Here is a 13080-nt window from a genome sequence, read left to right as displayed (position 1 = left end):
ATTATTTTAATTCTGATTAGATAATAACGTTAATTAAAAGACTGTCTACAATAAAAATGAGGCAGCATTATAAGTTACACAGTAAAGTTACGGAAATCCAAATTATTACTAAGAAAAGTGCATTACATTTAAAAAGGAAAAACACTATATTTGACATCTGCATATTATAAAATAAATATTAGTTACATTGAAAATTTGCTCAATCAGATGATGATAATCATCCCACAGAAATGAAGATATTCTTGATCCTTGAGAAAATTTTCCAAATGAACTATAATTGTAAAAAAAAAAAAAAAAAAATGCAGCCTCAAGAAGAAAAAAAAAACACAAAAACACACACACACACACACTTTGGCAGAACACAAAGTGTAAAATTAGAGTTGCTTTACTATAGACACCCACTTGTTTCTGAATTGTCAGTACTAAAAACAGCTACTTACCTTTTAACAGATAAAATACTTTTGAGATTAGCACCCAGTAATATTCCTAATGCCCCCAAATAGAGGTATATTATTATGTTCTCCAAGAAGACTGTCTTAAAGATGACAACATACAGTATTATACAATAAAAGGTATTAAAGCAGACAGCAAAACTATGAGCATCATCCTAATCTAGAGTTACATGACAGCAACTCTCAAAATGACTACCTGTGTCCAGCTTAAAACAAAGCCTAACAATTACTTTTAAATGACGATTAGTGGACACTGGCATAAGGAAAACACGTAAAAAGGGTAGGGTTGTATCTAATCACATTGGGATAGCAGAGTGTGGCTCCACTTTACATTTCCTGGTCCCTAGTTTGCTCGTCTTGACCTCTACAACACTGGACAAAATAGAAACAGCACATTAAACTCTCTATGTGTCATTAACTTTAAAATTTGCAACACTGGCTACCTGTTGGCAGGCGTCACTGGCAAATCCCCTTGCACTGTGTAGCCTGTTAATTGTAACAGAGACCATGATTTGAAAATGATTCACTTACCTCTATGTGAAATTAATTCCATTAAGTGGGAGACATTACAACTTATAAAGTCAGTTTTCAAAAATTAGTATATGTCAATACCATATATTTAATCATATAACTAGCCTTCTGGAATTTATAATTTTTTTTTCAATAATACATAAATTAATTCTCTGTTAACATCATGTCTGTTCAATAATTACTTTCTCTCTGCTCTTCTTGTAATACACTATATGCTGACATGGACTGTGTGTGTGCAATTTTATTTGTTTGAATCTAAGTATTTCACAGGTGTTGATAATTTGTTGAATTCATCGTTTTATTTATTTTTTTCTTTAAAACACCTATGCCTTTAAAAGAGGGTTTTATTTTTCCGCCATTTATAATTTGTTGGAGTTGCAAGATTTATATTCCTGTTTCAATGAATAAGTAGTATACCATACACATAAGGCTTGAGAGAGTAGTTCTAGTCACTACCTGAGTTGTCAAACGTCCTACTATGACCAGGACCTCTGCATTCAAATGAACATCCTGTGGAAGTATAAAGATGATTTAAATGGCCATTTAGTCAATACATGGGTTCAGGTATGGTCAAGAATGCAAGAACTGCAAGAGAGAGAAAGCAGCTTAGTGACTGTATACTGGATCTACAAACATCAATTTCCTCCCATGGCTGTTGACAGCGTAGTCTTAGAAAGGATTTCTCATTAGCTACTCTGTCGGTCATGTTAGAGCAACAAGAAACCTGAACACCAACAACTGGCCCTGAAATAAGATATGCTTTTGGTAACAGAGAGTCAAAATAACGGAGCACTTTGAGTCTGGTTCAAGCAACTGGAAAACTGAAAAGTAGTCCAATAAAGAGACCAGCAATGATATTATTGTAGCAATCACCTCTCTGAAGCCAAGCATTAATACATCAATAAGATACTCATTTGAGATCATTAATTGGCAATTTTCAGAATAAGTGGTGTCAAGGACCAGACTAGGACTGCATTCATCGGAGTACAGCCAGCACAAAGGATTAACCGTAAAACATTAGGCAGACAACCACCATCTTTCTTCTCATCATGGGATACAGTCTCACTAAATTTCTTATTGATGCAGAAATTTGTGGTTTAAGACCATACTCGACCACACTCTATATAAAGTTAAGACTATAATTATATAAGTAAATTAGTTTAATTTTCCTGGGCATCTAAATTAACATTTCCCTTAATGGGACACTAAATATTATTTAGTATATTTATTTTTTAAAATCTACAAACAACATTGTCTTAAAGGTGCTAAACCAAATCATCATGACTGCTAATACTCTTCTAGGCCTGTTCAAACCTAATTAATTCTCACATGAACTTTATGAAGCATTAGCATATAAACTCTTCCGCTACATTAATAAGGAATCTATTCAAACCACTTCCATTTTCCACTCATGAAAAATGATGAAACAAGCAAGAGGGGTAATCTGAAGTCATGCTATTTTTTTCTTAGCTAAGAAAATGTTTACATGAGGAGACAGTTTGTCAGTCCTTCATTCAAGTCTTATATAGTTAAACGGAGAATTCAAAATCAATTGCCTCCCAGATTTTAAGCTCAATGCTTGTCCTTTGGCAATGCAGGACTTTCAAGAGAGGGGAAGACGTGCAGATCAAAGTAAAAAAAAAATAAAAATAGCCTTTTAATTCTTATTTATTTCTTGTTTGCAATCTAGAACATGTAAATCCCCAACAGAATATGAATAAACATGACTTAAGCTCTCATTCCACAGGCAAACATTAAAAACTTATGAAGTATTTGTAACAGATCCATTGAGGATTGTGTAACACTTCATATGGATAACAAATACTGAATTTAGCCTTCTCCCTGCAGTTTTTGGTCCAGCAGAAAGAAATGAAAAAGGTAATCTAAGACATTTCTTTTGCATTCACAAATGCTTTAATATGAGATGTGTTCAAGGCTAAGAGATGAGATTTGCTGAAACCTAGGAATACGTGTACCTACCGTACCGACATTGCATATGGACACTCCTTTTAGAATGGCAGCTTTATTGATAAGATTTTTGCAGTGCACATGTCTGTTTCAACTATTAATGATCTCATCCTTAGGCTACTAGTGTTCTTCATTTGGAGTCTACTTCCCTTATGTTACTTAAAAGTAAAAATATAGCATCTTCACCTTAAAGCAAAATCTCCATGGCATACCCACTGCACTAAATTGGTTACTAGGTTAAAAGTTATTTAAAAACATAAAGTAAAAAAAATGTGGTGTTTTGTAACAGAACCTGAATTGTAAAAAAGCACAAAACAGCACACTAATTTAAAAAGCGAATACTGTTTTACTGGAGGGAAACCACTCTGGAAGGAGTAAACCAGAAAGTAATATCAAGCATGAGCTGAAGAGCAAATGTGTTTCTAGCAGCAAGAAATCTGTTGAGTGTGTCATATTTGTTTTTAATTATAAATGAACTACAGCTAGACGCAATTATTTTATTTCAACAGCAAATTAATGTGAAATGAAAGCTTGTGTTCATATTACCAATTACGATAACTTTTGTAGCTTTAACACAGATGGCCAATGTTATATTTTTTTTACAGAGCTGAATGTGCAGTTTTTTGGATTAGTCGAGATTACAGGATTTCTGGTGCGGGGGGCTTCATTTTGCTGTGCCAAATTATTTTTACTGAGACTTTTTGAGTTAATCAGTACAACTAAATGGTAACTATTACTGCTATGTACTAGAAAAATGAGAAGTTCAATCCATTCCCATGTTAGATTTTTATGATAACTCAAAAAACTGTTAAGAAAGATTTCTGTCCTCCTCTCAGTTTCTGTTTGAAGACCTTTTGAAAGAGACAATACAATGATCAGCTCACAAGGTTTACATTTCCCTTTAATATCAAAAGGTTCATTTTGCAAAAATGTAGTATGTATATATGATATTATTTTAACCATTAACAAAAACTGCACATGAACCACAAGAATTATATAATGTGTGGGTTACTATATGAATCTGGAATGTGTTACGTCTGAAACTGAGACCGTAGATTTAATTAAGATGGATTCAAGCTGTTCTTACATAATAATATAATATATATGCGTATACTGTATTTATAAAGTGTTGTATTTTTGTTTTCTATTCATCGATCAAATTGAAAGTTAATGGATTTAACTGACATTCTATAGGATTGTAAACTTGTGTCATACTTCTGATAAAACAAGTGATATCTGCATTGCAAAGATAAAAAATATTATTCTTCAAAAATGGGATAATCCCACTGGAAGATCAAAGTTAAAATATGTTTGGCATCGGAACTTTGGTCACACAGCACACACATGTTCATCATTATTCTGGTTGCTAAACCCTGAAAACTCATCTCAGTAAAGAAAAGGTAGGTTTGTTGTAGTTCTGTCACTTAAAGTTCTGCAGATCAGTTCAGCAACTCCAATGAAAAAGGAGCTTGGCAGCTTTTCATATAAATTATCAAAATAAATGCATACGGAAGTGACGAGACCCTGTAGAAGTCAATTCACTCGTTTAACGAACATGTTCTACAACACAGCTGTTGGAGTACTTTTCGTTGACAAAGATTGTTCTTTTTGACTAGAACACAGAAGCTTCCTTCAGCCCATTTTTCTTCAGTTGCTTTCCAGAGGCAAAGGGGACAGGAAGTTGAGGAATTGAAGAAGGTAGAATTTGATTGACAGGCAGACAGATGAAGGAAACCAGGTCAAATGACAGCAGAAAGTTGGCATCCATCACAGTGATTGGTGGCAACAGGAAGTAATATTTGGTCCAACAGGAAGTGAGAAGAGTCCATTTTTGGAATGTGGAAAAAAGATCAGAAAGAATCATTAGGCACATTTTCAAAGAAGAACTGCACAGGCCAGTTTGTTACAAACATTTTAGATGAACAGATATGTGAAATGTGCTAAACATTTCTGTTGCATAAAATTAATTTTTTTATTAATTTCTTTATATGATGTAGAGTGAAGTTTCGAAAAAAATTAAATATTAACAAAACAACAGCATGAATTAAAAATTGTTTTTGCAATTAAAGCCAATATCATATCACTGAAAATGAACCTCTGCTTTTTTTTTTCTTCAAGAAATACTTTTAATTTGATAAATAAAATGGACTCAAACCAAACAGTGCAATGAAATCTTCTTGGGCCCACTGAAACAAGGAATTTCCAAACAGACATAAAGACAAATTACAAGAAAGAATGACTTCTCTTCAGCTTCAAGTCAAGTACCAGTGATAGCCAGTTTGTATTAAATTCTAGCCTTTTTCTTTTTGTTTTTCTGAAAAATACTCCAAGGTTCATTTGCACTGATATGACTGAATATTTTCCATGCTTTCCTTTAGTTCTTTACAATGTAGATAATTGGGATTCCTGATGTTTGGCAAAAAGTGAATTTATAGAGAAACAAAGGAAAATAAAATAAAGAGCTACTAGGAATCAAGAATAGAATTTACATATATATAATTTAAAAAATCACAAAGATGACCTATGTCACTTGGCTTGTCAAAACAGTATTAATGTGCATGTTTCTACTATATACAAATACTCTGTTGTACAAAGTTCATAATACAATTTTGAACTGATGCCTAATCACATCATATTTTTTTCTAAAACTGTACAATTCTGTGAAAATATTGTTTTTATCAGAAAATGAAATTTTACCCAAGTAATAATAAACATCATATTAATTCTAAACATTAAATTACTGAGGTAAAAAATTGTGTGGATTAGCAAAAAAAAAAAAAAAAAAAAAAAAAAAAAGCTTTTACTACACAGATGAGACAAATGCCCTGAACAAGAACTGAACCCCCTTCACATTTAGAAGTTTAGCAGATATACAGACTGTAAAAAGTCTGTAGTCCTACTGATTTTCGAGTTGGTGGAACTAGGGACTGAAAGCAGTTATTTAGCATTTTGTCTGAATTTAGAAGATAATTCTGGGTTAAACCTAATTTAATGTTCTTAGTAATGTCAAGAGCTTTTATGTTTGCAAATTGGATAATGCCAGATTAGTCAAGCTAAAAATAATGTACATATGGATGGCATGGATTTATGAACCGAGGAAGCCTGTAGGTAAGGACTAGAACTGCAAAAAAGAGGAACAGCTATGTGATATGGTCAGGTCCTATATAGCCCTTACAAAAATAAGAATCTTAATTTGAACTTCCCCAAAAGTTATTAGTCGAGGGGAAAGAAGTTAGAAAGATGACCCTGAAGGACTTCCGATTTAGTAATTATAGACCTGTAGTCCAATAGATGGCATCAGGGTGGCCTCGTATAGCATTCAAGGCTGGAGATCCTTCCCATGAGACTGCAACCTAGCTTGGAAATGAGTTAAGCCAAAGGCTCAACTGATGGGAGGAAGAAAGGTAATAAGAGAAACATACAGAAATGTAAAGGAAGAGCGATTCTTGAGAGACAACTGACTGAGGTTTATCTTTGTTTGTCTTTGAGTTACTCCTAATGTTCATCTCTCCTTGTGTTCTTAACCCTTTTTCTATTACATTGATCTCTAGGACTTTAGAATAGAAAACTTGAAAACACCTCCTACTGTTCATATCTCAAACACTCCTTTGATTTTATGAATTCTAATATAGAAAATGTAGGAGAAGAGGCATATTCTAAAGATTATTTGAATAATCCAATCCAAAATCATGTTATACATAGTGACATAGGGAAAGAGGACACACTAAAGTGGAAAGAAGAATAAGAGCTCATGAGGGTTCTAATGAAAAAGCATTACAAAGTAAATATGAACACATTATCATCAAGATGTGTAGTAGAGCAAAAATGCTATTAGTCTAGAAGTACCATTCTTCAGGTTTATGGTCAATTTACCCTTTTAGCAGACACTGCTTTTTTTTATATCTTTTGCTGTTTAAAGAGACATAAAACTCTGAGCCTTTTGTTTCAGGCCCTTGTATTCAGGGGTGTATAAAACACACATCTAGAAAAACCTTATAAAAAGTAACAGAATTTAACAGGCATCTGAAAGCAGGCAAATTGTAGGCTAAATTAGATATTTAATTGATAACATTTTCACCATGTAATAGTAGGTTTAATGAACAGAGTATTAACTCAGTTTGTACTCACCATCTTTACAGATAGTGCCAACCACACAAACACCGGACTCCAGGTTGTAGCCACTAACACAGCTGGTGCAGTTTCTTTCTCCAAACCCAGAACAGGTCACACAGCTAGCATCACATCTTTAAAAGATTACAGAAAACGGTTACACAAAAATCTTATCTCAAGGATCCAGTACACAGAAAAAGGTAAAAATTAATAACTGAAAGAAATACTGTGAAATCATCAAATTAATAGTTCTCTCTTTCCAAATATTATAAAATTTATGTGTTAGTTGTTTGAAAATGAATGACTAGAACTTCACATTCTGTACTGATGCCACATTGATCATTCTGTACAAAACATGATAAATACCTTCACACTTAAGTTAAGAAATTAGGTAAATCAAGTAAGTAGTATATCAATCAGAGGTAGCTAATGACCTGCTACATGAAAGGATTTCAAGATTAGGCTGAAAAACAGGGGCACATGCTGAAGGACGTGACACCTAAACCAAGTAAACAAATACACTCTGAACAGCTTCTTTAATGACAATGACAACTAATAAGGGTACAATCGGCTCCTAAAGGACATTCCTGTTAAAAAGATGCACTTTCTAAGAACTAATGGGCATTTTTATATAAACTAAGAAGTCAGGCTATTCATTAAAATGTTGTTAAACTTGGTAATCTAGCAAATTTCATGAAAACAAATATATTTTAATATAATTACAGATCATTAACAAACTTCCATTTTGCAAAGACATTACTATAGTTAGAAAGACAGAAGTGAGTTTGAAGTGATAACAGTCATCAACCTTCCAGCAAGTTGCAGGCCATAATCTAAAACACAGGAGACCAAAGAAGAGCAATTAGCCACCTTCTGCTCTTGCTGATTAAGTGTAAATCTTTGCAAGAATTTGTAAGCATTGTAATGCTTTATTCTATTGATCAAATTGAACAAAACAATAGCTGAATAAAAGGATTGTTATAGATAGATAGATAGATAGATAGATAGATAGATAGATAGATAGATAGATAGATAGATAGATAGATAGATAGATAGATACTTTATTAATCCCAAGGGGAAATTCACATACTCTAGCAGCAGCATATTGATAATATCTGTTTTTCTGTTGTTGAGTTCTCACACACCACATTCCTTCTCAGTTCTCAGATTTGCACTACTGCTGATGGCCAGCTGTGAACCCGCAAACCCTGGATTTTAATGGCCCTCAGGCTTAGCTTCCTTGTCATCCGTCTATCCATCCATTTACCACTGCTTATCCGAAGCTGGTTCACAAAGACAACAGTCTTAGCAGTGAAGCCCATATGTTCTTTTCCTCAGACACACTCGCCAACTCATACCTGTGGGATCCCAAGGTGTTCCCAGGCCATCTAGGAGATATAATCCTACCAGTGAGCCCTGCGTCTCCTTCCTGCTGGCTGTGCCCATAAAATCTCAGCAGGGATGCATGCAAGAGGCAGCTGTATCAGATGCTTGAACCATCTCATTTGGCTCTTCTGGATGTGGAGGGTCAGTGACTCTACTCCGAGCCTCTCGCTGTGATCAGCCCTTCTCACCATATCTCTAAGGAAGGGACCAGCCATGCTGCGGAGAAAGCTAATTTTCGTTGCTTGCACCCCTGATCTCATTTTTTGGGTCATTACCCAATGCTCATTACCACAGGTCAGGGTAGGAATGTAGATTGATGGTTAAATAAAGAGCTTCTCCTTCTGACTTGGCTCCTTTTTCACTACTACAGACTGGTATAGCAACCTCTTAATCTGCTGCCCAAATCTGTCTGTCTTCCACAACAATGGTGGAAGGTTGACATTTTAACTTCAGGGACACAAAGCATAGGAACGATCTCTCTGCTTGTGTATGAAATATCCCATCTAGTCAGAACAATCAAATCCAAGTTAAGGCCAGTATACACCTATTCAAGCTGCTGATGTGATGTTCACGTTTTAGCAGTTTTTTTCAGTTAATTAGGTACTAACACAAGTGTGAAAATTATTAACTTTTACTGACTCTCCTCAATTCACTTTCTTTTCTCTGTATCCTGCTGTGGTCTAGGTCACCACAACTGTTACATTGTCTGCGATTATTGAAACTGACTGTGGACCCTCCAGAGGTAATTGTATATTTTCTCCAGGAATGCTGTTGACTAGAGTTTATATTGACCTCTCCTTCATAGTCAACTGAAAATCATCCGTTTTACTATGTACTGAGCCAAATTTATGGTTTCATTTATGAAAATGCTGCAAGGGTTAATTTTGTCTCTTTGCATTATTACCTGAAATGTGTGCAAGCTCACTAAGCCTGCAATCAATGAAAGGCATTATACAAAATAAATTAAACAGAATTTTAATACAATGGCACAATAAGAGCAATCTCTCCCTTAATGAGTGCAAAAGCAAAGGGCTGGTCATAAACTTGTATAAACCAGTGCTATACCTTTATTGAAGGGGCTGCTATGGGGAGTGCTATGCTCAACACAAGGGAATGCAAAATAAAATTATGCAGGTGACCAGGAGAGGAAACATTGTAAAACTTAGAATTCCAGTAATGAAAACTCCACCCAATCTCAAAATGAGTAACGTTTACCAGAAGTCTAGAGTCTAAATATTGTGAAATGAAATCAACATGCTAATACCCTTTCAAGAAGATTTGTTATTATTCGCAAGCTCAGATGACCATGAAGTGAACGATGCTGACCTTTATGCCATCGCAATGATGACAGTATCACTATGCAATCCAGTTTGATTTTCTGAACAATGCTACAGAAACTGCCTGTCAAAATGCTGGCACCCTAAAGCAATATGTCATCAGGAAAGCTAAAACAGCATCCTAAATAGAAAATAATAGAAAAATTTCATTCTGTGACTGTAAAAACCTCTAATAAGATATAAAGATGTCCCAAAATGAGCTTAGGAAAACATAAAAATATTACAATAAACTTGGTTCATAAGAGACAGCTTTAAAAGTTGCCATCAACAAAGGTCTAAATGTGGGAACAAATCATCTTAGATACCACTGAGTAGGCCCATCAATGCTTTTACTTCGGCAGACATCTGAGGAAAGCACTGGTCTTTCTGTCGATTCTCAACAACTTTTTCAGGTACACAGTATGTTCTGTGCTGAATGGCTGTATTAAATCATAATATTATTACTAGTACGCATCTCTCTTCTTGCTAGGACACATATATTGCAAGTTGTCTATAAATGGCAAACACGTTATTAAAGACCTCAGCCATCTTGCACTGTTGCTCTGCTCCATGCTGTATTCTGGCAAATAATACAACACCAATAGCACTAGCAACGATATTATCATGTAACAGTGATCAAAAAGAGAACATCCTGCTTTAGTCAAGGTAGCGTTTAAGATTAAAAAAAAGGAACAGCAACATACTTCTTGCAGCTACTTGGTTTTTCTTCATTTTCAGAGCTTTGCTCCAGATAATACCCAGGGCTACATGATGGTACACATCTCCATTCTTCCATATAATAATTTTCAGCACATGTTATGCAAGCCTCTGCACCTGAACCTAAAAAGAAACAATTAATTTGAATTATGAATAATATCCAAGTTTTCCTGGTTTAGAATTTAAATATACACCTTAATGTTCTATCCAGCAAAGGGTCATGGGGAATAAAGCTCAACATAGAAACATTTGGTGCCAGTCACACTACAGAAAAACTTATGCACATACCACTTTCACTCACATGCACCCAGTTTAGAGTTGCCAATTCACATAACACACACTTCTGGGGTTTGGATAAAGGTTTGCACGAAGTATTTATTGATTTGTACTGTAGAAGGCTTATGACAGAGAGGACACGTGAAGAGGTCTGCTGGTGTATGAAGGAGAAAGGAGTACCAGAGAAGAATGTGAAAATTGTCAAGGATATGCATGGGAGAGTGAGGACCTGGGTTAAAAGCAGTGTTGGGGTAAAAAGACAAGATCCCAATTACAGTGGGTCTGCACCAGGAACCTTCTTTAAGTACTTACCCTTTTAATCCAATTATGGATGTTTCGATTTGTGGGATAAAATATCAATCCCACTGGTTCATGCTTTTTGCAGATGACATTGAGTTGTGTAACTCCAGAAAAGGCTGGAAGAATGGAGAAGGACTTTGGAAGATACAGAATTGAAAATAAATAGGAAGAAGACAGAATATACAGTATGAGGTTTAATGATGATCGGGATCCAGAGCTTAGCTTGCAGGAAGAGCTACTGAAAAGAATGGATAGCTTAAATATCTATAATCACAACTAGCCCAAGATGGCAAATTAGATGCCAAGATAACCCATAGAGTGCAATATGGATGGAACAATTGGGAGAAGGTATTAGGAGTATTGTGTGATTGAGGAATTAAAGCAAAGTTTAAAGGAAAGCTTCCTAATAACAGCAATAATGCAAGGAGCAGAAGCATGGGCAGTAAAAAGAGCACAGGAGAAGACATTAGATATGGCTGAAATGAAAATGGTGACATGGATTTGTGGAGTTACAAAAAAATAAATAGAAAAAGAAATGAGACAAACAGAGGAACAACAAAAGTGGAAGAGATATCTAAGACAGTACACAAAGATTTATTGAAGTGGACTGGACATGTGATGAGGTGAGACAATGAACAAAGTGATGGAAATGGAAGTGCAGGGGAAGAGAAATCATGGGAGGCTAAAGTGGAGGTGCATGGATTAAGTAAAGGAAGATCTGAAGGAAAAGGGTTTGACTCGGCAGGAGGTGCAGAACCAGGTTGATCAGGCACACTGAACCCACATACAAGTGAGAAAAGATAAAGAGGAGGCAGAAGAAGAAGGTGTGATTGTCCTGGGAGCACTATCAGCCAACATTACGGGATGGCCACTGGTTTATGCAGGTGACCCCCATAATCAACAAAAGAATCCTAAGATGAGGTTATACAAAACTGGCATTTATAGGGTACTAGCAAAATACCCGCGCTTCGCAGTGGAGAAGTAGTGTGTTAAAAAAGTTATGAAAAAGAAAAGGAAACATTTTAAAAATAACGTAACATTATTTTCAATGTAATTGTTATAGGCTTATATTAGTATTGAGAGTGAATTTGATGATTATAAAGAGTTTAATTTATGATTGTAAATGTTGCGTATGAGAAATGCACATTTTTAGGATGCAAGGATCTCTTTGTAAACGAAGTTTGCAGTTCTGCCCTCGGGCTGTAAAATGACCAAACAGTCTGCTGAGGTTATTCTTGAGCAAGCAACGTACAGTTGGCCATGTGAGAAGCAATCTTGTGTCAAGTCAATGCCGATCTTTTTTAGAGTCTGGCCCTGTGACTTATTTATTGTCATAGCGAAGCACACCCTTACTGGAAATTGGAGGCGTTTGAATTGGAATGGGAGGTCAGAGGGTATGAGGGGGATGCAAGGAATACACAATCTCCCCTGAGCCAGTTCCAGTGAAGACAGTTCACAGTGAACTCAATGAGGTTCTTGTGCAGAGATTTGATCTGAAGCCTGGTGCCGTTACAAAGTTTTGGTGGTTGTAAGTTTCATAGTAACATAATTGGTGCGTCAACCTTCAAAAGTATAGTATGCGGAGGCATGCCCAGAGGATTAAAAGTGTGAAGAAACTAAATGAAAAGGCAGGTGTCACCAGCAGGAAGACATGAAGCAAGGTGAACAATAACAGACTTGAAGCGGTGGAGTAAAGAAGAAGGGAGCAGTGAGCATAACGAACAACTGAGGAAGGTAAGGAAGCGAGTGAGGAGGCACATGAGCGCGGGATGTCGTTAATGTATATAAGCAAGGAGCCAACCATGTGGTAGGTGCGCGGACAGCGGCTGTGCAGCAAAAGGAAGGGGGACCAGGGGCGGCCCTTGTACGTCTCTGCCATGAAATAAATCCTCTGTTAACGGAAATAAGGAATGAAACCACCAAAAGGAGAGGTCAGTTCCGAAAGTTCCTTACAGCATAATGGTGAGAACCGCCAAAAAGAAGACGTTATTTTCGAAAGTTCGTTACAGGACATGGCGCAAAAT

At 35.8% G+C, this 13080-nt stretch overlaps 1 protein-coding gene across 4 annotated transcripts in view; it reads right to left on the bottom strand.

Annotated features, from left to right (window-relative positions):
* Positions 1 to 13080, bottom strand: part of pcsk5b (proprotein convertase subtilisin/kexin type 5b) — a 522800-nt gene that overhangs the window by 184030 nt on the left and 325690 nt on the right. For 2 of the 4 annotated variants that reach the window (XM_028802367.2, XM_051928456.1), the window contains 3 exons: positions 10468 to 10603; positions 7080 to 7195; positions 2101 to 4605 (listed from right to left, as the gene is read on the bottom strand). In XM_028802367.2, the coding sequence (XP_028658200.1) occupies positions 4490 to 4605; positions 7080 to 7195; positions 10468 to 10603 (368 nt within the window). In that variant the 3' untranslated portion in view covers positions 2101 to 4489. Of the gene's footprint in view, positions 1 to 2100; positions 4606 to 7079; positions 7196 to 10467; positions 10604 to 13080 lie in introns of those variants that run through there. The other 2 variants (XM_028802368.2, XM_028802364.2) reach the window with 2 other exon arrangements.

This window comes from Erpetoichthys calabaricus, chromosome 5, assembly GCF_900747795.2.
Source record: "Erpetoichthys calabaricus chromosome 5, fErpCal1.3, whole genome shotgun sequence".
NCBI lineage: Eukaryota > Metazoa > Chordata > Cladistia > Polypteriformes > Polypteridae > Erpetoichthys > Erpetoichthys calabaricus.
The sequence above is the reverse complement of the archived record's forward strand: the minus strand, read 5'-3'. Positions and strand labels throughout refer to the sequence as shown.